This window comes from Macrotis lagotis, chromosome 5 (assembly GCF_037893015.1).
Source record: "Macrotis lagotis isolate mMagLag1 chromosome 5, bilby.v1.9.chrom.fasta, whole genome shotgun sequence".
Taxonomy (NCBI): Eukaryota; Metazoa; Chordata; class Mammalia; order Peramelemorphia; family Peramelidae; genus Macrotis; species Macrotis lagotis.
In genome coordinates this window covers 273,098,231-273,122,443 of record NC_133662.1, presented here as the reverse complement: position 1 = coordinate 273,122,443, position 24,213 = coordinate 273,098,231, and the positions used below count along the sequence as shown (strand labels likewise).

General features: G+C 46.8%; 2 protein-coding genes and 1 long non-coding RNA gene across 3 annotated transcripts; all 3 read left to right on the top strand.

Annotated features, from left to right (window-relative positions):
• Positions 1 to 1,769: 1,769 nt before the first annotated feature.
• Positions 1,770 to 3,268, top strand: LOC141489177 (uncharacterized). The gene is made up of 2 exons (XR_012468931.1): positions 1,770 to 2,026; positions 2,391 to 3,268. It is a non-coding gene; the product is annotated as an uncharacterized LOC141489177 (long non-coding RNA).
• Positions 3,269 to 9,049: 5,781 nt separating this feature from the next.
• On the top strand, positions 9,050 to 9,919 carry LOC141489181 (uncharacterized). Its single transcript, XM_074189958.1, has one exon. It carries the CDS (start codon positions 9,122 to 9,124, stop codon positions 9,917 to 9,919), a length of 798 nt encoding a protein of 265 aa, XP_074046059.1. The 5' UTR covers positions 9,050 to 9,121.
• A 9,236-nt stretch (positions 9,920 to 19,155) lies between these two features.
• Positions 19,156 to 19,893, top strand: LOC141489185 (uncharacterized). The gene has a single exon (XM_074189961.1). It carries the CDS (start codon positions 19,156 to 19,158, stop codon positions 19,891 to 19,893), a length of 738 nt encoding a protein of 245 aa, XP_074046062.1.
• Positions 19,894 to 24,213: the final 4,320 nt, after the last annotated feature.

Genomic DNA, 24,213 nt, shown 5'->3' with positions numbered 1-24,213 from the left:
ATTCATCTTACCCTAGGTTTGGGGGTCATGGTATAGAATCAAAAACAGAACAAGGGACCCGATACAAAAGCACCTCCCTTCCAGACTGGAGGGTGAACTGGGACATTCCCTGTATTAGCTATAGCCATCTCAGCTAGGTGATGTCTGGCACCAATATGGCAGCTACTAGGGTCTTGGGAAAGGTTTCAGGGAAATTGCACCCCAGGGTACAAAGAGGAATCCTTTCAAATCAATGGTTTGGAATCTGGCTCTCTTTCACCACCTTTAAAATATGAGAGGGTATTCTTTTTCCCATAAAATAGCTTTATTTCAATTTCAGATTTGGGCTGACAACACAATACACTGGACAAGGAACTGTGATGCTGAGCATCGAGTTGTTGAGGGGCTTGGCCACTCAGCCAAGGAGGAATTGAAGCCTGGATTCTCCGGCTTTCAGAAACCCTGCCAACTAGGAAAAAGCAGAGGATTCTTTGGGAAGCAGTCTCCGAGTGGGACCTGGAAGGAAACTAATTTCCCAGGGTGGGGGGAGAGGGTTTGGGTGGGGGAGGCCAGTAGGGTGGCCAGGGCAAGGCCGACCAGGGTTCCATGGCATTGCTATCTTGAGTTTTGATGTTCCAACTCAGTAGACTAGCCTTCTGGAGTTGGACATGTCATAATTGACTTTTCCTGCATGGATTTCCAATTGCTGTCTTTGGAGTAATCACTGATCTCTCTGAGAGACCTCTGTCAGGTTCTGAGGACATTAAATCAGTAATCTCTCCTGATGAAGATGAATTAAGAAAAAATATGATTGTGCTCCCTGGGGTACCCTTGAGCACATGCCGTGGGCTTCAGATTTCCATCCCAATATTATCTAAATAAATAACCCCTGGTGGGACACAGAGATACTACTGGAATTTAAATGTCTTAGTGTTTCTCAAACCTACCTCTGTGAAGCTGCTCCTGAGATGGGGGGGGGGTAGGAAAAAACCTCAGCCCCCTTCTGAGATGCAAATCCACCTCACACACCTTTCCCAGTACCTCTATCCAGTACCACGTATGTGCCTTCCCTATATAAATCCAGCCCTTACAGGCAGCTGTTCCTAATTCCTGCCCTTCCCCTCCTTCCCCCTTTACTGTCTGACTGTCCAGCTGCTCCTCCCTCCTGGGATCTGCCTTTACTCCTTCTGATTCCTCTTTCCTTTGGCTTCTGCTTACCACAGTAATTCTTTTTTTTTATTTATTAATTTTTTAGATTTTTGCAAGGCAATGGGGTTAAGTGACTTGCCCAAGGCCACACAGCTAGGCAATTATTATTAAGTGTCTTAGGTCAAATTTGAACTCAGGTCCTCCTGACTCCAGGGCTGGTGCTACCCACTATACCACCTAGCTGCCCCACCAAAGTAATTCTTAAACCTTTTTTAAAAGTCCTTGAATTCTTCTAGGTCTGAGTTGGACTCTTAAGCCAATTCTTTCCTGTTTCCCAAACCAGTCACATTTCCCCGTCATGACTCTCACTTCCATCCATTCCACTTGTCTGCACTGCTCTAGAGCTGGGGTCAGCACCACTCTGATACCAGGACCAAGTGCAACACACGCCAGGGTCTCTACCAGGCTTCCCATGCAGGATCAGACAGTCACTGACAGAGCCTTTGGCTTAGGGGAAAGCCTTTACAAAGTCAAATGCCTCTTTTGTGATGAGCAAGTCAGAAGCTGGGGACACCCTTTGTTTTCTGCACCATTGAGTCAGGAGGGGTCTTGAAAAGATGGTTTTCTGTGGTCATTGGGAAACGTAGCTGGCCCCTCTTTGTAATGAAAGATGCCTGTGGTTTCAGTCATGAAGTTATTTAGGGGCTTTTTTCAAGGATCCCAATCCAATGTCTGACTCCAAACCCCATCTTTTCCATCTTTCTTGTCTTTGTGACATCACCCTGTAATACCTAGCAACAGCCCATCAACCAAAGAATCAAAATGTCCTAGGACTTAAAGGGGAAAAGGCAGGAACATTGGAAGCAGGAGCTGCGTGCCTTCCAGTGATGGCCTAAATGTAAGTGGAAGTGGTGACAGCCCTTTGGTGCTGGGTGATTTAGCCAGAAGGGGTTGGAATTAGATGGTCTCCAGTACCTGAGGACTGAGGAAGACATGAAGAAGGACCTCCAGAAGCAGGAGGGTGGACTCTGGTTTGAAAGTTATGGGGGAGAACATGAATAGAAAAGGTGGAGTCTGGGTAGGGTAGAGTCAGAACACACATACAGATCCATTGAAGGAACTGTTGGATTGGCAGGGATTTGGTGAACAGGCAGAAAAGAGATGGGGGGGAGTTTGCTGAGATAATTGAGGGTTGAACATTGATCTCGCAGAAAATTTGGCTTTCTCAGAAAGTACTTGAACCAAGATCTCTTTTTCCCCAGAAATGAAGCTGATAAATAGAGATACCAGTTTGGGTGATCTGAGTCAACTCTTATAGGAAGTTATACATCAGAGCACTAAATCATTGGGAGAGAACATGGAGGACACAAGAAGATGGAAGAAAAGCCAGTGTGTGACTGTGACACTCAGTAGAAGAGAGTAAAAGTCTCAGCCAGTTTTGGAAGAAGTTGTTCAAACCCAGTCCTCCCGCTCCGCTCCTCTCCCAAAGGTTCCATCCATCCAGACACCATGTGCCTCACCACCTGTTCCAGTGGCTGCCAGCCCAACTGTTCTGTGCCCATCTGCTGCAACCCTCTCCACTGTGTCTGTCCTTGCTGCCACCCGACCTCTGTGGCCATAGTGTCTCATCACTCTTGCTGTGGAGGTGGGCCCTGCCTATCCACCTGCTGCCAGGCTGGCCCCTGCAGCCCTTCCTGCTGTATGTTCAACCCCTGGTCATCTGCCTGCTGTGTGTCCAACCCCTGCTCATCATCCTGCAGTGTGTCCATCTGCTGCAAACCCTCTCTGTGTGTGCCCTGCCAAGTCTCATGCTGCAAGCCAGGTTCCTATCCAGCCATCTGCAGAACTCCCTGTCCCCCCTGTTCCTGTTGCTGAACAGGAGAGTCTTCCAAGGTATTCACTCAGAGTTCAGATGGGATGAGACTGGAGACTCGGATTCGGGTCCTTGCAGCCACAAGTCTACTGATCTCTCCGGAACATTGTACGTAACCACACAAAGCAGGGCTGGTGATCCAGTCCACAAGAGCTTCCATTTCCCCCACCCCTTCCCTGAAACCCAGGGAGCAAAGAGGGTTTATCTCATTGCACATTTGCTACTGGAGTATGCCTTGGCCAATAAATTAATGTGACCTGCCACATATACATGCAGTTCTCATACTTTTCTTTCACTTCCATGAGGTCCAAAGACTTGTACCTCCAAAAGGAACCTATGCCAACTCCATGCCACTCCTATTTGGGTGGACAATCTCAATCTGCTGGTGTTGAAATGTGATGAGGAGTCTTAGAAGGGGTGTAGACTCAGGAAAGGCTGGATTCTTTGGAAAGTCAGGAATGAATTCCACATAACAAGTCTTGACTAGAGGCATAGGGACAAAGTTTATCACTTCCTACCATGACTACTAAAAGAATCAAGGAAAGAAGTTAATGAACCAAGTAGTGAGGGCTAGATTTCTTAAGGAAATCTAGAAAAACTAGGAGGGAATGTCAGGTCTTTTAAGAAAAAAAAACAGGTATTTTGCTTAGTCTTAGGCAAAGTTTTGGGAAAGGCATTGAGGTAATTCCAACCTACATCTCAGTTCCCAGTTTTTATGGCAAAGTGATGGTGCGGGGAGGGTTGGGTAAAAGCTGACCTATAAATTTACATTCTCATGGGGTCTTTAGGTGGGTATGCTTGGGAAAGAATCTAGGGCCTTTACATTTTGGTAAGATCTTTTTGGTCCACAATGGGGCTATTTATCTGGATAACAATGAGATGGAAATCAGATGTCTATAGGATGTATTTTCTTCTTCAGCACTGAGAGACAGGGTCCAAGGTTGGGAGAAAGGAGGCATAGTGAAGCAGTCAATAAACTTCCATTGAGGGCTGAGCTAAAGACATTTTCATGGAGTGCTAGCAGCAGAGGGAAACAGGAAAGGTTGCCTTCAGAGGGTGGGACTCAAGCTGTCTTGAAGGAACCCAGGCAGATGAGAGACAAAAAAAATGAAGAGCTATATTCCAGGAAACAAAAGCCTTCCAGAGGAGCTAGATAGCAGAGTGTGCTAATTAGTACTTATGTGTGATGGGAAGACAGGAAGGGACCCCATTGAAAGAACTTTCAGTGCCCAACAGGGATTTCTGTCTGACCTGGAAGGAAAGAGGTAACCATTAAAATGTATTGAATAAGGGAGAGACTCAGACTTGTACTAAAGGAAAACCACACTGCCTGGTGAGAGGTAGGTGGCTCGGAGTGGGGAGAGATGAGGGGTAACTATTACTTCTAACCAAGTGTGAGGTGATAATGAAGTAGTGGAAAAATTGAAGAGAAAAAATGTTTTATAATTAATTTATTTCCTCTGCACTGACCACTATATTTAACACTGTAGATGCAATATGTGTCCCTAAAACCATCCCATTGTTCAAGTTATTGAGATGAGTTCAATGAACTTTTAATAAAGTATTTTACCCTGCTCCCTGGCAAGGACAAGTCCCTATCAACAAAACAATGGATTTCTGCCCTGGGATTGAGTCTTTGAGCCAGTATCCCTCAACATATTACCATTTCTCTGCTCTCTGAATTAACCCCCCCATATCTGTTTCCCTTAAATGTTCACCCTCTACTCAGCTGAGTTGCTTGTCTTCTGGTGAAGCTAGCCCACTCTTGAGTGTGATTTCCCAGGTAACCTCTCATGATTGTATACCTCATTGTTCATTTCCTCATGGCTGCTTATATTGCTGCCGATGCTGCTGTCCATACAGCTGCTGCTGCTGATCTCCTTTCAACTGCCTTTACTCTCTCTCTCTCTCTCTCTCTCTCTCTCTCTCTCTCTCTCTCTCTCTCTCTCCCCCTTAGCTTATACTAACCACAACAATACTTCAATAGACCTTTTGGTCCCCAAAATTTCTTCTGGATCAAAGTCAGTCTTTTAAATGAATTCTTTCATGTTCACCCCAACCCTGAATCTTTAGCTGACTACATTTTCCCCCAGCATCCTTGAGGGTTGGGATTGGCCAGTGGCTATAGGAATAGAAAGGGATGGATGAGTGTGAGGAATATAGGGTGTTGGTCTTCGCAGGATGTGCAGGGGAGCCCTTAGGGAATCCATTACAAAGGGGGAATGGCCAAGCCAATCACAAGACTGGAAGAGTTTTCCTAATCCCATTCCAGGGATAGCAAACCCCAAACCGCTTCTCAACAGTCAAGAGTGACCTAGAGATCCTGACCTGAGTTTGCACAATTAGGTGGTTTCTGGTCTCTCTTTGGTTGTAACTTTGATGTCATTAATAGGAGGGGGAATTCCCTGAGGAAAAAAATATTTCCTTTAAATGTTCCAGACACACATTCCATCAAAAAACCTTTTACTGGGGCAGCTAGGTGGCTCAGTGGATAGAGCCCCGGCCCTGGAGTCAGGAGGACCTGAGTTCAAATCCGACCTCAGACACTTAATTACCTAGCTGTGTGGCCTTGGGCAAGCCACTTAACCCCATTGCCTTGCAAAAAACTTTTTAAAACAACCCTTTTGCCAAGAATTCAAAGGCCAGGCACAAGACACATAAAGACAAAGAATTAAAAAACCAAAACCCCAACTTTACTCATGAGGAGCAAGTGCCCAGGAGTGAAAGCAGCCCCCCGAACACCAGGCCTTCTTCTAGCTCAGCCCTCCCAGTTCATGTGAGAACTGAACAGCAAGGCAGCTAGAGGAGAGGCAGAGCAGATCAGCAGCATGACCTTGACCACTGTCTCTCCTCCAAGCCTGGTGGAAACAGTCCAGGTCCCCAGGCCCAAGAGCAGCCTCCTATAAGAAGGCCCTGGGCACATGCAGCCCGGGGACCCTGAAAGGAAAGTCCCTGTCACCAGAGCTGGTATGAAATTGTTTAACATCAATAGGGCAACAGCTTTGCTGCTGCCCCTGGGGCCCTTGGGACCTTTCTTGCTTCCTGACAGCTGCTTCACCCACTAGAAGGGGAGCTCCTGGCCAGCTTGCCTTTTTCTTGGATGCTCGGTGCTTAACACTGTGCCTGTCACTTTAGCCACTCATTCTAATGGGGTGTCAAGAAGGACATAAATACAAATACATAGTTTAGGTATAACAAGAATAAAAACATGTATTACTCTTATTCACTTGGAGTGAAAGAACTAGCAAGTGGAGGATCAGAAAAGGTTTCCTGCAAAAGATGAGACGAGGAGAAAAGAGACCTTATACAGTGGAAGGAGGGAGGGCATCCCAGTCAGGAAGACTGCTGGTACAAAGGCCTGGAAGTGAGGGATGGATCATCAGGTGGTAGGGATACAGAAAGCATCTGGCTGGGTTTCCAGATATGGGAATAAAAGAGAACAGTAAAACTGTAAAGGTTTCCTCCTGTCCCTCATCAAGGCCTGGAGCCATAATTCGCACGTGATTTTGTTCTAGTCTACCTGTTGGTTCCTACTAGAAACAATGAGAGGAGATGCAACTCCATTGTCTTTCATCCCATCCCATTCTGATTCTCCAACCTCTATGCAATCCAAACCAAAGAGATCAAGTATGGGAAGCCTTTTTCCTGCCCAACCACCCCAAACCTGGGCATTTCCTTTTTCCTCAAACTTTCTCCAACTCCTCCATCACTCCTTTCAAATGAGGACTTTCTCTCAATAAAATGCTGAGGACATGAGACCATTAGCTTTGAGGCCCCTCTTCTCCAATCTCTTTGCTTCCAAAACCTCTCTGCTCATGGAATCTGGACATGGATGGAGCAGCCCCATTTCATGCTGCTTGGATCCCATCACCTCCTGTCTCCTGGAACACATCACCTCCACAATCAGGTCTCAGTCTTTTCCTTCTTCCTGCTAGTTCAAAGCTTCCCCCAGCTTTATTGTCCCCTCACATCATCCTCGGTCTTCTTCTCCTCTCAGTAATAGTCAGACTCTGAGAGAAAGTTGATTGTCTTCCTGGCCAATTTGTATTTTTTCCCTCATTTCTTAACCCCTATGTTCAAGCTCCAATATCATGGAAGTAAGACTACCCCCCCTCCAACCACTCAGATCATACGTCCTCATTGTTCTTCCTTCTCCAGTGCATTGGAGACTTTTGACTAGTCTTTCCTCCTGAACACTTTCTCCTTTCTAGGTTTTTGTGAAACTCTTACTCCTCTGTTGACTTATCATGCTCCTATAGGACCATCAGTGATTCCAAAGCTCAGTTCAACCTCTTCAACCATTCTCTCTCTGTTCTCTCTAATAGTAGCCACCAGTTCTCATGGACTTGGCCATCATCTCCATGATGGCCATAAATCTAATCCTATAATCTCCCCTCATAAATCTAATCCCAATGTCTCCTTTCATCATTAGTCCTACTTCATCACTTTTAAATCTGACATTTCAAACTGCTTGTCAATTGACATCCTAAGCCCCAAATAACTTGTTTTCTGCCCTCTTCCCAAAAAAATCCAATTCCCAAAAAAGTCCTTCCACATGAAGGAGTCTGGAGACCTGCTTCCAGGAGAACTGTGGCCATCTCTGGGAGAGACTAGAACCTGAGTGACCATCCTGTAACTGAGTAGAGTAGGAAAGGCTCTTGGATCAGTTTAGGAGACATTCCAAAATGTCATTCGATATCGATCAATTTTTCTCTGTTCCCTTTTTATAATTTTTTGCTTCCTCATGTTTAGAGAAGCTTTGAGGATATAAAAGCATTTGACAAGAGAATCAAACTCTAAAGGGTTACGGGACGTCTCTGCTTCTACTCCTAGACGCTAGTAGTCCCCATCCACATCTGGCCACTGGACCCGGATGGCCCTGGAAGAGAGTAAAACCAGTGACTTTGCACAAATTCAAGTCACATGCATGTCATGGCATCATATCCCTGATTCAGGGTTCTCTTCAATAATAATGAAGGACAAGCAACATCAACAACAACTCCAAGACAGTATAACCCCCGAGGAACGGGGCCTCCTCAGACTCCAGATGCTTTATTTTTCTTTGCTAACAGTAGGGAGCAGAGTCTCAAACTAAGTCAAAATATAAATTATGGTCATCTACAAATTGGAATCCAGGATGGCTTTGGAGTTGGTCAGCCCAGTATCCATTATCACAAGTATCAGGCTTGGGATCCCAGCAAAGTGGGAAAATCCATCCTGCACTATTGCTTCCTATAGATGGGATTTTGGTGAAGCCAACTTCGGTATAGGAGGGAATTTTGCCCTGGAAGTGTTGGGGGAGGGTGTCCTCATGCTTCTTCGTGCCATAACTTTAAAGTAAATATTTTTTCAAAAGCCAATTAACATTAAGTAATTAATGGAGCTGAGGTAGAGGTACTAGTTACTGGGCCCATAAAAATAAGGGAACACAGCAAATGGCAGAGGAAAGAGAAATCCTATGAACTCTGAGGAGGAGCTAGAGTAGGCCCAGCCCTAAGAGAGTGGGGTCAAAATGTCCGTATTACATGTCAAGAGAAGCATCATCATTAAAGGTCTTGATCTCCCTCTTTGGTAAATCCAGTTTCTACCCTATCATCTGCCCTCCTACTTAAGGCCATGGCCTAAGCCAGGCCAAATAAGGCAAAATAATGAAACTTCAAGTCCTAGACTCTACAACAAAGAACCAAAGAAAACAGAAGTCACAGCACCTGAATGCAGGACCATGGCTGGCCTACCCTTCAAGGCAGTCAGAGCCACTCACTGACTTTCAGCATCTACTTTGACTTCAGAGACCTAGTAGAACCCAAGTTAGGATATCAACATTTCAAACCACTAGCCTGCCCATACAAGTGTGCACACACACATAAACACACATATAAGCAAAGTCACACTTATACTTACACTGATAGAGATGTTTATGGTCATTGACCATCTCCTGGAAAATGACAACATCACCAAATGATGAGCTCTGAGGGAAGCAGCCCTGCACAACAAGGAAGAAGCCTCGGGCTCCCCTTGGCACATCCTCCTGATCAGAGGGATATAAGAACCCACCAGGTTGTGTCACCTTCACACCCAGCCCCACACCTTCCCTCATACCCACACACAGCTGCTCCCACCATGGCAGACACCTGCTTTTCCAGGCCCTGCGTGCCCACAGCCTCAGCCACCTCGGTCTGCTCCAGTGACGTGAGCTGTAGCAGCAATGTCTGCTTGCCCAGTTCCTGCATGGGCTCGTCCTGGCAGCTGGATGACTGCCCAGAGAGCTGCTGTGAACCCGGCTGCGGCGAACCCTCCTGCTGCCCAACCCCCTGTTGCCCACCAGCTTCCTGCCTGACACTTGTGTGTCGCCCAGTCTGCTGCCTGCCTGCCTCCTGTCAGCCAACCTGTGTACCCGTCTCCTGCCAGGCCACCTGCACCGCCTCCTGCTCCCCAGCCTGCTGCCAGCAGTCTTGCTGCCAGTCCTCTGGCTGCGGGTCTTCCAGCTGCCAGCAGTCCTGCTGCCAAGCCCCTAACTGTGCTGCCTCTCCCTGTGTGGTGCAGTCCTGCTGCTGTGCCCCACTCTGCTGCCAGCCCAGCTGCTGCCTGGCCCTGCCCGTGTGCTGCAAGCCCAGCTGCTGTGTGACCACAGCCTGTTGTCCAGCCTCCAGCTGCTGCCAGCCCAGCTGCTGCCGTCCGGCCTCCTGCATCACCCTCCTCTGCCGGCCCGTGTGTGGTCCACCCCCCTGCTGTGTGCCCCTTTCCTGTAAGCCCTCTTGCTGCACCACCACGTCCTCCTCCTCTTGCTGCTGCACCCCGTCCTGCTGCCCGGCCTCCACCTGCTGCCGCCCCACCTCCAGCGTGTCCCTCCTCTGCCGGCCCGTCTGCTGCAAACCCGCCTGCTGCACTACCTCCTGTGGTCAGAAGTCTTGCTGCTGAACACAAGCCAAATGCTCCTCTCAAACCTTACCAACCTACCCTTGGTCTCCTGGGTCCATCCACAAACATCAGCCTGAACAACAGGCCAACAAGGCCACAAACATTCAGTCCACCAACTGACCTCCCCACCCACCCCAAGTGCAGATGAAGTCACTGATAAAGCTACTCCAAACCATGGCTGACCCCAGCCATAGCTCCTGCTCCCAGCTCGGCCTGTACCCTCCTGGCACTGCTGCCAGATCTCAGGCTCTCTCTAGGATCAAAGTGTGCAGGGATAACCCCATGCAGGGACCCACCTGGCAATAAACTGCATCAGCTCTCCTTGCTGGTTTCTCCCTTGCCCTTTTTTTGTATTATTCTGGGCCCACCAAGGGGAGGGGAAGCAGAAGTCCCACTGGAGGTAGCCTGGGGGGTGAGGTGGGTCTATGAGGCTACAACGAAGACAACAGTACTGATCACACACCTCCCCAGGGTCCGGCAGGACTTTCAGGATCAGAGTAGATTTCCAGTTGGACAGGAAGGAGCTGTGTATGGAGAAAAGCTCCATAAAATTCCTTTAGCCATCTTCTGGCCATTTTCATTTTTTCCAGTTCTCCTTCCAAAACTTTGTGGTAGTGTTTTCTTGACAATGTTTTCTCATGAGAATTTTTCTGATCATCTGATTGCAAACTTTTCACGGTTTCAAGCCAATTTTGTACCTTCCATGTCTTCCATCACATAAACCAGATTTTTGATTCAGACCATAAATAGATTTTGCTCTTTTCTTCCCAACAACCCACTTCCCAAACCTTAGTTCTTAGAGAGAATGGCATGCCCTCAACAAAGAAGGGGCTGTGCTCTATGAGCAAGGCAGAATGGAAGCAACTCAAAGGAAATGTGGAATGCATGTTTTAGAGAACCCACCCCAGGCGTTCAAGGATTTGTACTACTCTATTGTGGTAGAATATTCTGAGCTCATATTGGTCTGAGCAGCCACAGTTAGACACAAAGTAACTTGTGATGTCACTTTAGTCTTCTTCAATAATGAAGGACAAGAACCAACCAATGTCTTGATGGAAACAGAACCATTTAATGGAAAGACTAGATCTCAGAAGACCTGGGTTCAAACTCCAGTTCTGCTATGAGATATATGTTTTATATGCAAAGAGCAATTGAACTATGTGTACCCTTTGATCCAACAATATCACTAGTTCTGTATCCCAAAGAGATCCAAAAAAAAGGGAAAGGATCCATATATGCAATATTTATAGTAGCATCATGGTGGCAAAATATTGAAAATTGAGGGGATGCCAATCTATTGGGGAGTAGTTGCACAAGCTGTGATGTATGTAATGGAATCCTATCCTGCAATAAAAATGATGAGCAGGCAAATTTTAGAAAAAGCTGGATTTTTCAAAACACTGGAAATGAACTGATGCAAAATGAAATAAACAGAACCAGGAGAACTTATCTATAGTGTGATGATCACCACATTGTGTGATAATCACCTAATGAAAGACTCAGCTCTTCTCAGCAACACAATAATCTGAGACAAGTGCAAAGGACTCGTCATGAAAAATGCTATCCATATCCAGATAAAGAACTGATGAACTCTGAATGCAAATTGAATACTTTTTTCACTTTATTTTTTTCCTTTTTTTCCTTTTGATCTGTTTTTTCTTTCACAAATGTGAGTAATACGGATATATGTTTTACATAACTGAACAAATATAACCTATATCAAATTGCCTACCATTTTAGGAAGAGGAGAGGGAAAGAGGAGAAAATTTTGAAACTCAAAATATTGTAAAATTGAATGCTAAAAAGTCTTGACAAGTAGTTGGGAAAATACTATAAAATGAATTTAAAAGGATTTGCACCTTAAAATGCCTTTTGTTCTAATACAAAAGGTAAATAGAGAGTATAATCTGGTGTCTGTACCACCTTTACAAAGTAGAAAGAGAACTATTCTAGAAAGAACAAGGGGAGGCAGGATCCAGGACTTTTGAAGTTGGGAGATAGCTCTTCTCTCCAGAAAACTATTAAACTAGAACTGTTGATATATCACACCACAAGTGTCTCAAGTCTGGGACAACAACCCCTTTCTCTTATTGCAGGGGGTGGGGGGCAGGTATCCCTCAGTTTATACTCACTGGCTTAACAGTTTCTTACGAAATGGTATTTATAAAAAACCATTGTGAATTTTCTTATCAGAGAAAGCAATAGAGAAAGAGTCATTATGTTAGACTAAGTCAAAAAAACGAGAGTAAAGGAGTTCTGGAGCTTGGAGGGAGGTAAGATCCACTCAAACAAGGAGTTAGGCAGAATCTGCTCTCAATTGTCTTTATTGTTGTAACAATGGATATTAAGGGGCCTGGTGGGGGTTGGCTTCCTCTGTATGTCTGCAATTTGAGATTTTAATCCACTATCCAAAAGTCTGGACCTCATCATTGTCATGACCAATCTCAAGGTCCTCTCTAAAAGTATGTCCAACAATCTTACTCTTATATTCAGCAATCCCATCTTGCTCTGCCCACCCAAGATGGTGACACGAGATTGTGCTCACTTTGCCAAAGTAGGAGGGCATGTTCTAGTCTATTTATTGCCAATCTGAGTCTTCAGGATGGTGGAGATGACATCTACCAGCTTCCTCTCAGTTCTGGTATTATGACACTAGCATCCATTTCAACAAAGGCGCCACAGGACTTCAGAGAGGTGGAAGTGAGTGACACTATCATAGGAAGGGGAATCCCATGAGCAAACTTAGGAGGAAAGCAAAGATCCCCAACTCATTCTAAGTCACTTAGTACCTGGTAGGCTGGAGGGAATTACAGAATCATAGACTGACAGCTGAATGGCATCAAATTAAGAGATCAAGTGGGAGTGTTAGGATTTGAGCCCAGATTCTGTGACTCTCAATATAGCATGTTTTTTATGCTGTCAACAGACAATGGAAACATATTCCTAATACCAGACTAACAGAGAATGGATTTCATTCCATAGGGAAAGAATATTTATGGATTAAGATTTAAAGGAAACAAGCAACTGGGGTGTAGGGGTGGGAATCTTCACACTCTTTTTTATATAAAAGATTCTTTTCTAAGCCATGAAGAAGTGAGAAAGGAAGAAATCCAGGCTATATGGAGCCATGATTTTTAAATTACTCCCAATCACTAATTAGAGAACCGACCAATAAAGCAGCTCTGAGGTTCCCCCACACTCATGACAAAAAGAGGGATATGACTGCTGGTGGAGCTGTGGGGCAACAGGCATGCTGATACCAGGCTTGATAGAGTTGTAAATGGAAATATACATTGTGGAAGTCATTTGGAACTATGCCCCCAAAGTAATTAAACTGTGCATACTCCTTGACCCAGGGATGTCATTGTTAGGTCTGTTCTCCAAAGAGATCAGAGAAAGAGGGAACAGTTCTAGGTATATAAAAATATTTAAAGAAGGGGCAGCTAGGTGGTGCAGTGTTTAGAGCACTGGCCCTGTAGTCAGGAGGATCTGAATTCAAATCCGACCTCAGACACTTAATCATTACCTAGCTGTGTGGCCTTGGGCAAGCCATGTAACCCCATTGCCTTGCAAAAATAAAAATTTAGAGAAGTTCTTTTTTTGTGGCAGCAAAGATTCAGGAATTAAAGGGATGCTTTCAACTGAGGAATGGTTGAACAAATTGTGCTGTGTGACATGATTGAATGCTATTGTGCTGAAAGAAAGAAAGAAAAAGACCATTTCAAAGAGACTTAAGAAGACTGAGTCAGTTTATACTATAGTATCAATATTGTCAATAAAAACAGTTAAGAAAAATAAAGAACTCTGATAAATAAACAAGCATGGTTCCAAAAGGTTCATGAGGAACAATGACTGAGAGAAATGACTAAAAAGCAGTAGGGGAAACAGTGTTGAATGTGAACAACATGGGAATTTGTTTTGTTTGGCTATAATTGTGTCACATGAAGGCTCTTCTTTCTTTCCTTCCTTCCTTCCTTTTTTTTCCTTCCTCTTTCATTTAGACAACAGGAAGGTAGGAGGGAAGGAGAAAAATAAACATTTGCTCATTGGAAAAACAAAATGCAAGAAAAGAAATGCTTTTAAAAAACCAGCAGTTTGAGAGTAGAAGGGTGACACCTTAAAACAATAAATGGTCATCAGGCCTGGCCGTGAGATTTCTCTTGGGATTCTTTTAGATCGGAATGACTTCATTTTTTAAAGAGTTCAGCCAGCTCTTACTAGAGAGAACAAATATGTTAGAGATATTTGAACTTAGATATCCCTTTTGCCAAGCAATGCAGGTTAATAAATGGAGGCCCCAATTACCCTCAAGAAGCAGCTTGGGTGATCTGAGTCAACTGGCACAAGATAATAAGGTGTTGGGTATGGCAGTGCCACTCCTTAAATGAGTATAAAAGCCTTGGTCAGAGTGGAAGGAGCCATTCAAAGCCCTTCCTCCTCCACTGATCCTCTCCTGAAGAAACCACCCATTCCCAGACACCATGTGTACCACCAACTGCTCCACTGGCTGCCAGTCCACCTGCTCAGTGCCAGTCTACTACAAGCCCGTCTGTTGTGTCCGCCCAACCTCCTGTGTGACCCTGCTCTGCCGCCCTGCATGTCCTGTGGTAACCAGCTGCCAGGACGTCTGTGGAGCTAGCAGCAGCTCCCCCTCCTGCTGTGGCAGTAGCCCCTGTCCACCCACCTGCTGCCAGGCTGGTCCCTGCTCTCCCTCCTGCTGTGTGTCTAGTCCCTGCCCTTCTTCCGGCTGTGTGTCCAGCCCCGGCCAGTCTGCCTGCTGCATGCCAGTCTGCTGCAAACCTGCTCTGTGTGTGCCCGTGTGCAGCAAGCCTATGATCTGTGGGATGCCCTCCTGCCAGATCTCCTGCTGCAAACCAGTCTCCTACACAACCCTGGTCTGCAGACCCACTTGTGCCCCCTCCTCCTGCTCCTGAACAAGAGTGAATTCTCCAAGGCATCTTTGGTCATTGAAGCCTCAGCTCTCCTAGTTCCTCTGGAGCTTTGTCCACCTTCAGTAGTCACACAAAGAAGGGCTACTGATCCAGTCAACACGAGCTTCCGTTTCCCCCATCCCCTCCCTGAAATTCATGGAGCAAAGATCTTCACAGGCAGATACCTTGGCTCTGCCCATTCATTGGTCACTTCACCTGAGGGTGGGTCTCTCTCAAGGGGTTGTCTCATTGCACATTTGCTGTTGGAATCAGCCTTGGCCAGAAGCAATGGTAAACCAATAAATTGATGTGAGCTGCCATATAAACATCTAGTCCTCAATCTTTTCTTTCCCTAAAGCTCTTCCTTAAGAGCCTTAATGGTTCCCCACTGGGAAGTCCCCAGAAGTCCCAGAGGGGTTAGAATCCAGTTTTCTTCCAGGGTTGAATAAGGCAGGATGGGGGTGGAAAGCACTGCTGAGTGTCCTTCCTCTAAACCATCCCTTCATAGAGCTACTATCCATGGATCACTAGGTAGGTCAGTTTTGCCAAATCCAATTCTGAGGATTTTTCTGGGAACTCAAAAGAGACATCATTCTAGCAGATGATTTCAATCTTTCACTTCCTTGAAACCTCTGTGGAGACAACCCTCAATGTCAAAAGAATCAATCCTCATAATACCCCTCCCTTCCCAGAAAAGTTCTCCTCTCTCACAGAAGCCTTTCCTGTTGGCTAAGACAGGATACAAAAACTGTTATCAACTTACTACAAAATAGATGGGACATGATGCTCATAATACAGCTCATTTTTTCTTTCATCAGAATTCCTTCCACCCATCTTTACACACAAACTTCTAGACCATCCCAGGGTGAGGAACTAATCATGTGATCAAAAGGTTCAATTGATAGGCAAGTATTTTTTAAGCCCCCACTATGGACCAGCTCCGGTGCCAAGTGTATGTTATACAAAAACCAAAGTGGTTAAACAGTCTTTCTCCTTAGGGAGCTTACATTTTATTGAGGGAGACAACACATGCAAATAATACATAAAATTAATACAAATTAGAGTCAAGTCTGACACTGGTTAAATCTTAAAGGAAATTAGGGGAGGCAGAGGCAAAGTGGCAGAGTAAAAACAGTAACTCAGCCAAACTTTCCTAATGTTTCCCTCCAAACAACTTTAAAATAACCCTCAAGTAAAATTTTGAAAGGTAAGAGCCAACAAAAGGTCAGGGTGAGACATTTTTCCAGTCCCAGACAACTCATCAGATCAGCAGAAGAGATTTGTGATTCCAGGTAAGGGTTGGTCCATAGTGAAAACTGAGGCAGCCCCAGTAGAGGATTCACGATATCGTAAGGGAGTAGGATGACTGGTCAGAAAGAAATCAGAAGGGATTCTTTCCTGGCACTGACTGGCAGCTCTCCTTCCCACATGCCATTCTGGGTTGCAGTTCTAGAGTAAAGAGAAATTCTGGAGGTCAGTCACAAGGGAGCAGGGGCCTGGTCATAGTTCAGGGTCCAGAAAGGTACTAGCTCTTAGGGTTACAGGAAAGAAGGAGCCCTTCCTGGGTAAAGACCAAAACACAGACCAAGAGAGCAGCGACCATACCTCTTCCAGGCCCCCCACCTTGGAAGCACCAAAACTTACACATCCCCCAGAACTTGTTCTGAAACCGGCAGCATGAAAAAGCCTGGAGTTTGGGACACTGCTTCACTGCCCCCAGCTGAGCAGAGCCCAACTTTAACATAAAATCAAAGTCAAGAAATAGACTGGGAAAAGGAGCAAACGATAAAGAAAAAGCAACTTGACCATAAAAAGCTACTGCAGCGGCAGGGAAGACCAAGGCACACAAACGGAAGACAGCAACATATGAAGAGCTACAAACAAAACCTCTAAGAAAAATGCTAATAGGACACAAAGCAGACTAGAATTCTAGGAAAGGACTTCTGCATCCAAGGAAGGCAGCAGGAGTAACAAATTACCCACTCCTGACCCAGAGAGGTGGTGACAAAGAAACAACAATGTAAGACTCTTTTGAGGCTCTGTCATTGGAATGAGTACATCCTTTCATGAGGATCCATTGGTGATCAAGTCTGGTACCAGTAGCTACGATAATTCCAGTCCTGATAGCATATATTAAAGTTGCCGCAGTTAAAAGGCTCATAGGAATGGCTGAACAAACTGTGGTCTATGTATGTGATGGAACACTATTGTTCTATTAGAAACCAGGAGGGACGGGAACTCAGGGAAGCCTGGAGGGATTTGCATGAGCTGATGCTGAGGGAGATGAGCAGAACCAGAAGAACACTGTCCACCCTAACAGCAACATGGGGGTGAAGGTCAACCCTGAAGGACTTGCTCATTCCAGCAGTGCAACAATGTGGGATAATTTGAGGCTGTCTGCAATGGAGAAGGCCATCTGTATCCAGAGACAGAACTGTAGAGTTTGAACAAAGACCAAGGACTATTAACTTTAATTTAGAAAATAAAACTGATATCTTATTGTCTGATCTTACTATGTCTTATACTTTATGTTTCTTCCTTAAGGATATGATTTCTCTCTCATCACACTCAATTTGGATCAATGTACAACATGGAAACAAAGTAGAGACTGACAGATTGCCTTCTGTGGGGGTAGGGGGAGGGAAGTAAGATTAGGGGGAAAATTGGAAAACTCAAAATAAATAAAATCTTTAAATAAATAAATAAATAAATAAATAAATGTCTCATAGTTGGATCTTGGTATTGAGCTGGTGATCTGCCACGAAGTGAGCCACTACCTATCCTAGTCACTGTTCTCAGGGCCCCCTCCATGCTCTTAGTTGAGTGTCCTGTGGGGCCTGAAGCATTTACTTTGAAAAAATTAGTGTTCAAAGTAGATCTGAGTTGCCTGGACATCCCAGTTAGAAATAATGGACTAGTTCCCCAGTTCTATTTGTTGGTTTTCAGAACTGGGGCCATAATTAAGAGGGACAGCCAGGGACACTCATATTGTGTCACTAGAGGTGAAATTCTTAGACCATCCTAAGATGGACCAGAGTGAGAGCACTTGCCAAGAGTGTTTTCATAATTCAAGAATGAAAATTGGAGGTTCAAAGACAATCAGCTACTGTCATAGTCTCAACCATAAACAATGCCAACTAGCGATCCAGCAGCCATGACCCGCCAGCAACTTCCACGGTTCCCTGGGTTCTGTGGGGAGTGTGGTTGCAGCACTGAATAGAATAGACCACCGTGAGACAGGTTAAGATAGTCTGACCCTACTAATGAAGTCTTGTTGCCTAGCAGGAATGGAATCATAGCTCCTTACATTGGATGTACCTTCTGACAAAGACTTGTATCTGCTTGCCTGGGATGTGAGGCATGTTCTCAGCTCCATCCTTGTCTCCCCATTGCTACTTGACTCCTTGAGGGGCTGTCTATCTTCTTTCACTGAGAAGCAATGGGCACTCCAGAAGGCCCCACTGCAACAACTCACATGGCAGACAGAGCACCAGCACCCAGATACCCCAACACACATGCAAGTAAGCCACAGATGCTTGCTTCACAGAGTCCAGGCAGGACACCTGCCCTCCAGTCCTCTTTGCCACCATCACCACTGGCACTTCCTCTGCCAACTTTGAGAGGCCCCCACCATCCTACATTGGATCAAGCCAGGCCTCATCGCCAGGGTCTCTGAAATGACCCACGGGGCCTCCCTGCCACAAGCACACGGATTCATTCGGACAAGAACAATCAATCACACACGTATGACAACCTGTCACAGGTCCTGTTGCCTCATGCCACAAGAGCCAGAGCACGTGACAGAGTGACCACCATGGAGATCACTTTCAGGCAGGTGGCTGCACCCCTTCATTCATTCTGACTCTTCCTCCCCTCTCAATGGAAGCCAAACCCACTACTGACTTTCAGCATCAACTTGAACTTTCAGAGACCCAACAGAAGCCAAGTCAAAATACCATCATTTCAAAACATTAACCTGCCCACATAAACAAACACACCAATACAAGCACACTCATACTCATGCTTACACTCATATTTGTTTAGGGGCCACTGGTCAGCTCATAGATAATGGCACCATCTTCTAATGATGGGCTCTGAGGGAAACAGCCCTACAGAACAACAAGGAAGAAGGCTCAGGCTCCCCTTGGCACATCCTCCTGCCAGAGGGATATAAGAGCCCACCAGGCTATGCCATCTTCATCCCAGTCCCACATCTTCCTTCTCTCTCTCTCTCTCTCTCTCTCTCTCTCTCTCTCTCTCTCACACACACACACACACACACACACACACACAGCTGCTCCCACCATGGCAGACACCTGCTTTTCCAGACCCTGCATGCCCACAGCCTCAGCCACCTCGGTGTGCTCCAGTGATGTGAGCTGTGGCAGCAATGTCTGCTTGCCCAGTTCCTGCATTGGTTCAAACTGGCAGCTGGAAAACTGCCCGGAGAGTTGCTGTGAACCCAGCTGCTGCGGGCCCTCCTGCTGCCCAGCCCCCTGCTGCCAGCCAGCCTCCTGCCTGACCCTCGTGTGCCACCCGGTCTGCTGCCTGCCTGCCTCCTGCCAGCCAGCCTGTGAACCAAGCCCCTGCCAGGCCACCTGCACCTCTGGCTGTGGTTCTTCCTGCTGCCAAGCCCCTAGCTGCTCTGTCTCTCCCTGTGCGGTGCAGTCCTGCTGCTGCACCCCTCTCTGCTGCCAGCCCAGCTGCTGCCTGGCCCTGCCCGTGTGCTGCAAGCCCAGCTGCTGTGTGACCACAGCCTGTTGTCCGACCTCCAGCTGCTGCCGCCCTGCCTCCTGCATCTCTTTTCTCTGCCAGCCTGTGTGCAGTCCGGCCCCCTGCTGTGTGCCCCTCTCCTGCAAACCCTCTTGCTGCACCACCACGTCCTCCTCCTCTTGCTGCTGCGCCCCGTCCTGCTGTCCCTCCTCCACCTGCTGCCGCCCCACCTCCAGCGTGTCCCTCCTCTGCCGGCCTGTCTGCTGCAAACCTGCCTGCTGCAAACCTGCCTGCTGCAGTACCTCCTCTGGCCAAAAGTCTTCCTGTTGACCATAGGTCATTTGTTCCTCTCAAACCCTGCCAAACTGCTGTCAGCCTCCACAAATGTCCATCTGAACAACTGGCCAGTATCATAGAGCCTCCCAGCCCCACCCCCTCTCCCCCAGGCCCCCGCCAGGCCTCGGCCACACCAGGGCTGACCCCAGCCACGGCTCCTGCTTCCAGATGCACTCAGCTCAGCTGGCATCATCCTGGCTCTCAGGTTCTGTCCGAGCCCAGAGTGTGTGGGGACGGTCCCGGTCATGGGCCTGGCAATAAACCACATTAACTCACCTTCCTGGCTTCTCACTCACCATTTTGCCTTATTCTGGGCCCACCGGGGCTGGGGGAGCTTGGAGAGCTGGGGCGGGGCACAAGGCCGAGGGAGACAGTACAGGAACCAACACTGCACCCATCGCACACACCTTATCATGCCCGACACATCCTTTCTCAATCCTCACTGGGCCATGCGATGCCCATCCCCCCTCCTACAAGCCACTGCCTTTAAACCTGCATCCACCAACATCACCATTCAAGAGACCAGCACCCAGCGGAAGGCTCGCAAGCTCCTGGGAAGGACATCACCCTCTTCTACACGTATTTCTGAGGAATGCCCTTCCTGTCCCTCAGCACAAGGCTTTCTAGGGTCAAGTGCCAATGAATATGTCTTTGGAGTTTGGGCCCCCCCCCCCCCCGGCCATTCATAACAGGATCACAAGCAGGGCTTACATGGACCCAGGAACCCTCCACTCTTTGCCCTCCATCACTGGACATCTTGCTCCTTGGGCCGCCAACCAGTTAATGGGTGGGGCTGGGGCCCAGAGCACAAGGAACATGTGGTATGCCCACATCCAGGTGCACACACCTTTGTGTGGAGAAATGTCCTGGGCAAGTAGCATACCCTCAAGCAATGGGGCAAGATTTCTGTCTCCAGGACAGATTTAGGGAATGCAAAGCCCTTCCTCACAGCAGGCCTCTTGATCCTTGGACTGAGGAGGATCCTGCACCTCTGGATCCCATGGGTCTCACCCAAAACCAGACCTCTCAGTCCAGATGCCAATGGGAGGGTGACCCGCATGCATGCCAGCATGCTCTCCCCTCTAGCCAATGCTACCCCAGGGCCAGCTGCACTTTCCTAAAGGACCTGGCTCATGGCACCAGTGACCTCTGAACATGAACCACCTGAGGTCCAGGGGAGGGGATCCGGACAGTCTTGTTACCAGCCATGACACTGAAAACCTCAGCCTGCCACTGGCTTCCTGAACCTTATCGTCCACCCCAGCTCCCATAGGACCGCATAGCTTCTAGCTATCAGAAAGCCGCCTTGGCGGCAACAGGCAGGGCCAGGGGAAGATCACCATGGCAGGAGGAGCAATGCTGTCTGACTAAAAACTCTCCCTAGCTCCTGACCAAGGGGCCACACTGTCACAGTGAGCCCTGGGAAGGGTCAGGGGCAGCCAGTTCTCCAGCCAGCACTCTGTGGCACCTTCAAGCCAAGCTCCATGAGGTTCATCAACTAACTTAGGGAGTGGCCTTCAGCAGGTCCTCTGTGCTTCCTGGTGCCCTCCAGCTAGGAGGCCAGACCATGCTATGAGAATCAGCACCCTTTGTCCCCTCTGCACTGTGCATGACATTGACTGCCCTGCTGGAATGGCCTTGTGGAAGCATCTGATTGTCCAGCCCTTCCTGGGATGGGCCCTTCCTGCAGCATCCATCCCTCATCCCCAACTGCTCCCATGGTTGTGGGAGGCCCTCTTGGCAGAGTGGTGAATCCAGACCACTGGTCACAGAGGACCATGAGGCACAGAACTGCCCAATTCAGAACAGCTCAAAACATATACCCTCCCAAGGGGCAGGCCCAGGAAAGTGCCTGAGGCAGCCCCCTGCCCTCTACCTAAAAGGGAGGCACTTCCTTGACATGGCCCTGGTCTGTCCCTAGCTACCTGGCACTTTGCAAATTCACTTTTATCTTGCAATCCACACTTTGCCATGGGCACACTTGCTCGTTTCCCCACCTCACTAGGAATGTGTCTCTTCCTGCTCTATTGGGCATTTCTGAATGGGTAGGTCCACATGGTAAGAAACTACTCCCATGCCCATAGACATTCCAACACATCCACCTCAGCCACAGATGCTTGTTTTAAAGAGTCCAGGCAGGACATCTGCCTTTTAATGTCTTTTCTCATATACATTTGGAATACAAGCAGGGCTTTTCATCATCTTCTGACACGACTTCCTTTGCCCATGGCCCTGGACATGGGATACTTTGATCACAACTCGTTTTTCTGTTCTTTCAACTGCAAACATTTTCTTCTACTTTATTGTTTTGATCAGAAGGCAAAAGAGAGTCTTAGTTTTCTAAAACTTTACATTCAAATGAAGAGATGTAAGCCAGTATGCCTTAGATATCTATGTAGTGGATAAATAAGAAATAACGAATCAAGGGAAATCCTAGAATTAGGAGGTTTTTGGAAAGGTTTCTTGTAGTTTTGACCTAAACCCAAGATTCAGAGACAAGGAAGGAGAGCATCCGGGAAAATGTCCAGACCTGAGAGATATAGTTGTTTGTCTCTGAATCAACCAGAAAACCAGCTATTGCATCAAAGAAAACATTTTAGGAAGGAATGAGTCATGAGATTTGAAGAGTAGATGGGGGCCGGGTTTTAAGGACTTTAAAGATAAAACAGAACGTTTGACATCTTATCTCGAAGGCCTTAGGAGGCCTATGTATTTTATTGAATCTGAAGTGACATGATTGGACCTGTGCTTGAGAAGAATGACTTTAGGGTCTGAATGGAGGTGGGATTGGAGTGGGGAGGGACTTAAGAAAGGCTGACCAATCAGCAGGCATGTACAATCCTCGAGGCATGAGATAGTATGTCTCTAGGCCATGGCAATGATGATATCAGAAGAGACAAGATACCATACTAAGGGGGCAGAGGGGAATTCAACAGGCCCTGGCATCATATTAGAAGTGAGTGGGTCCAGGATGACTCCTCAGAGGTGAGTCTGAGGGACTGAGGGGTTATCCTCTATAATAATAGAGAAACTTGGAGAGAGAAGTTTTGTGTGGAAATAGAATGATTTCAGATTTGGCTATGTTGACTTTAAAATGTCTTCTGCATCCTATCCAAGAATTCTGAATTGAACAATGAATTTGTCCTTGTATTTCAGCTCTCTTTTCTCATTGAACTGATAACCTTGTTTTTTCATTGGTTCACTGAACACCTCCTTAATCCCTAAGCCCCTTTATGTTGTAACCCCCCTTCCAGTTCCCTACAGCCTCGCATACCCCTGCACCATTCTGCCTCTTCTAGGCATGTTCCTTTTATTCAATGTCTAGTCATTCTGGGTACCTTTTTGCCTCTTAGTCTTGATTTCCATTTGGGAAAACATAATCCCATCATTTCCCCCATTTTCCTCCAAAAAAATTGGTCTCCTCCTCTCTGACTTCAATCACCACCTAAGAATTTTTCCAATCACAATTCCCTCACTGGCAACCACTCTTCTCTATTTCAAGGGAATTCAAAAAGTATTTTCTTTTTTTTGTTTTGTGCAAGACAATGGGTTAAGTGACTTGTACAAGGTCACATAGTTAAGTAAGCATTAAATGTCTGAGACCAGATTTGAACTCAGGTCCTCCTGACTCCAGAGCCGGTGCTCTATCCACTGTACCACCTAGTTGCCCCAAGAGGTATTTTCTAATGATTTTGTCCTAAGATTGTAAATGCGATAAGATAAAAAGACAGTTGGCATCCTCAAAAAGCTTCCATTCTAGTAGGAACAAGCAGCAGGTGAAATGAAGTCAACAGAAGAATGAGAAATGGGTCTCCCATGATCATGGTGGAACTGCAAAAGGGATACAGTGAACATAGTTAGTCAAGGCCCTTTCTTCAAGTGGAACTTCCAGAAACAACTGACAATCAGAGAAAGGTCCAGCCCCAGAAGTGGAGAGCTATTCTAGGGAGAGAGTGAGAAAACAAAGGGTAGAAGCAAGTCTGGTCTGCTGGGAGGTGGGCCCAGAGAGGCATGAACAAGAGGATTCAATGTGTTGTCTGCCCTTGTTGAAGACATGCTTCTAAAGAGTGGAGACCAGAGGGGCAGCTAGGTGGTGCAGTGGATAGAGCACCGGCCCTGGAGTCAGGAGGACCTGAGTTCAAATCCAGCCTTGGACACTTAATAATGACCTAGTTGTGTGGCCTTGGGAAAGCCATTTAGCCCCATTTGCCTTGCAAAAACCTAAAAAAAAAAAAAAAAAAAAAAAGAGTGGTGACCAGGCCTCATTCTATTGTTGCATCCGTTTTGGGTGCCCCTGGCTGTGTCTGGCCCACA

Excerpts from the sequence above, each read along its gene's own strand:
- LOC141489185 (XM_074189961.1), top strand. The coding sequence starts at position 19,156 with ATGGCAGACACCTGCTTTTCCAGACCCTGCATGCCCACAGCCTCAGCC.
- LOC141489181 (XM_074189958.1), top strand. The coding sequence starts at position 9,122 with ATGGCAGACACCTGCTTTTCCAGGCCCTGCGTGCCCACAGCCTCAGCC.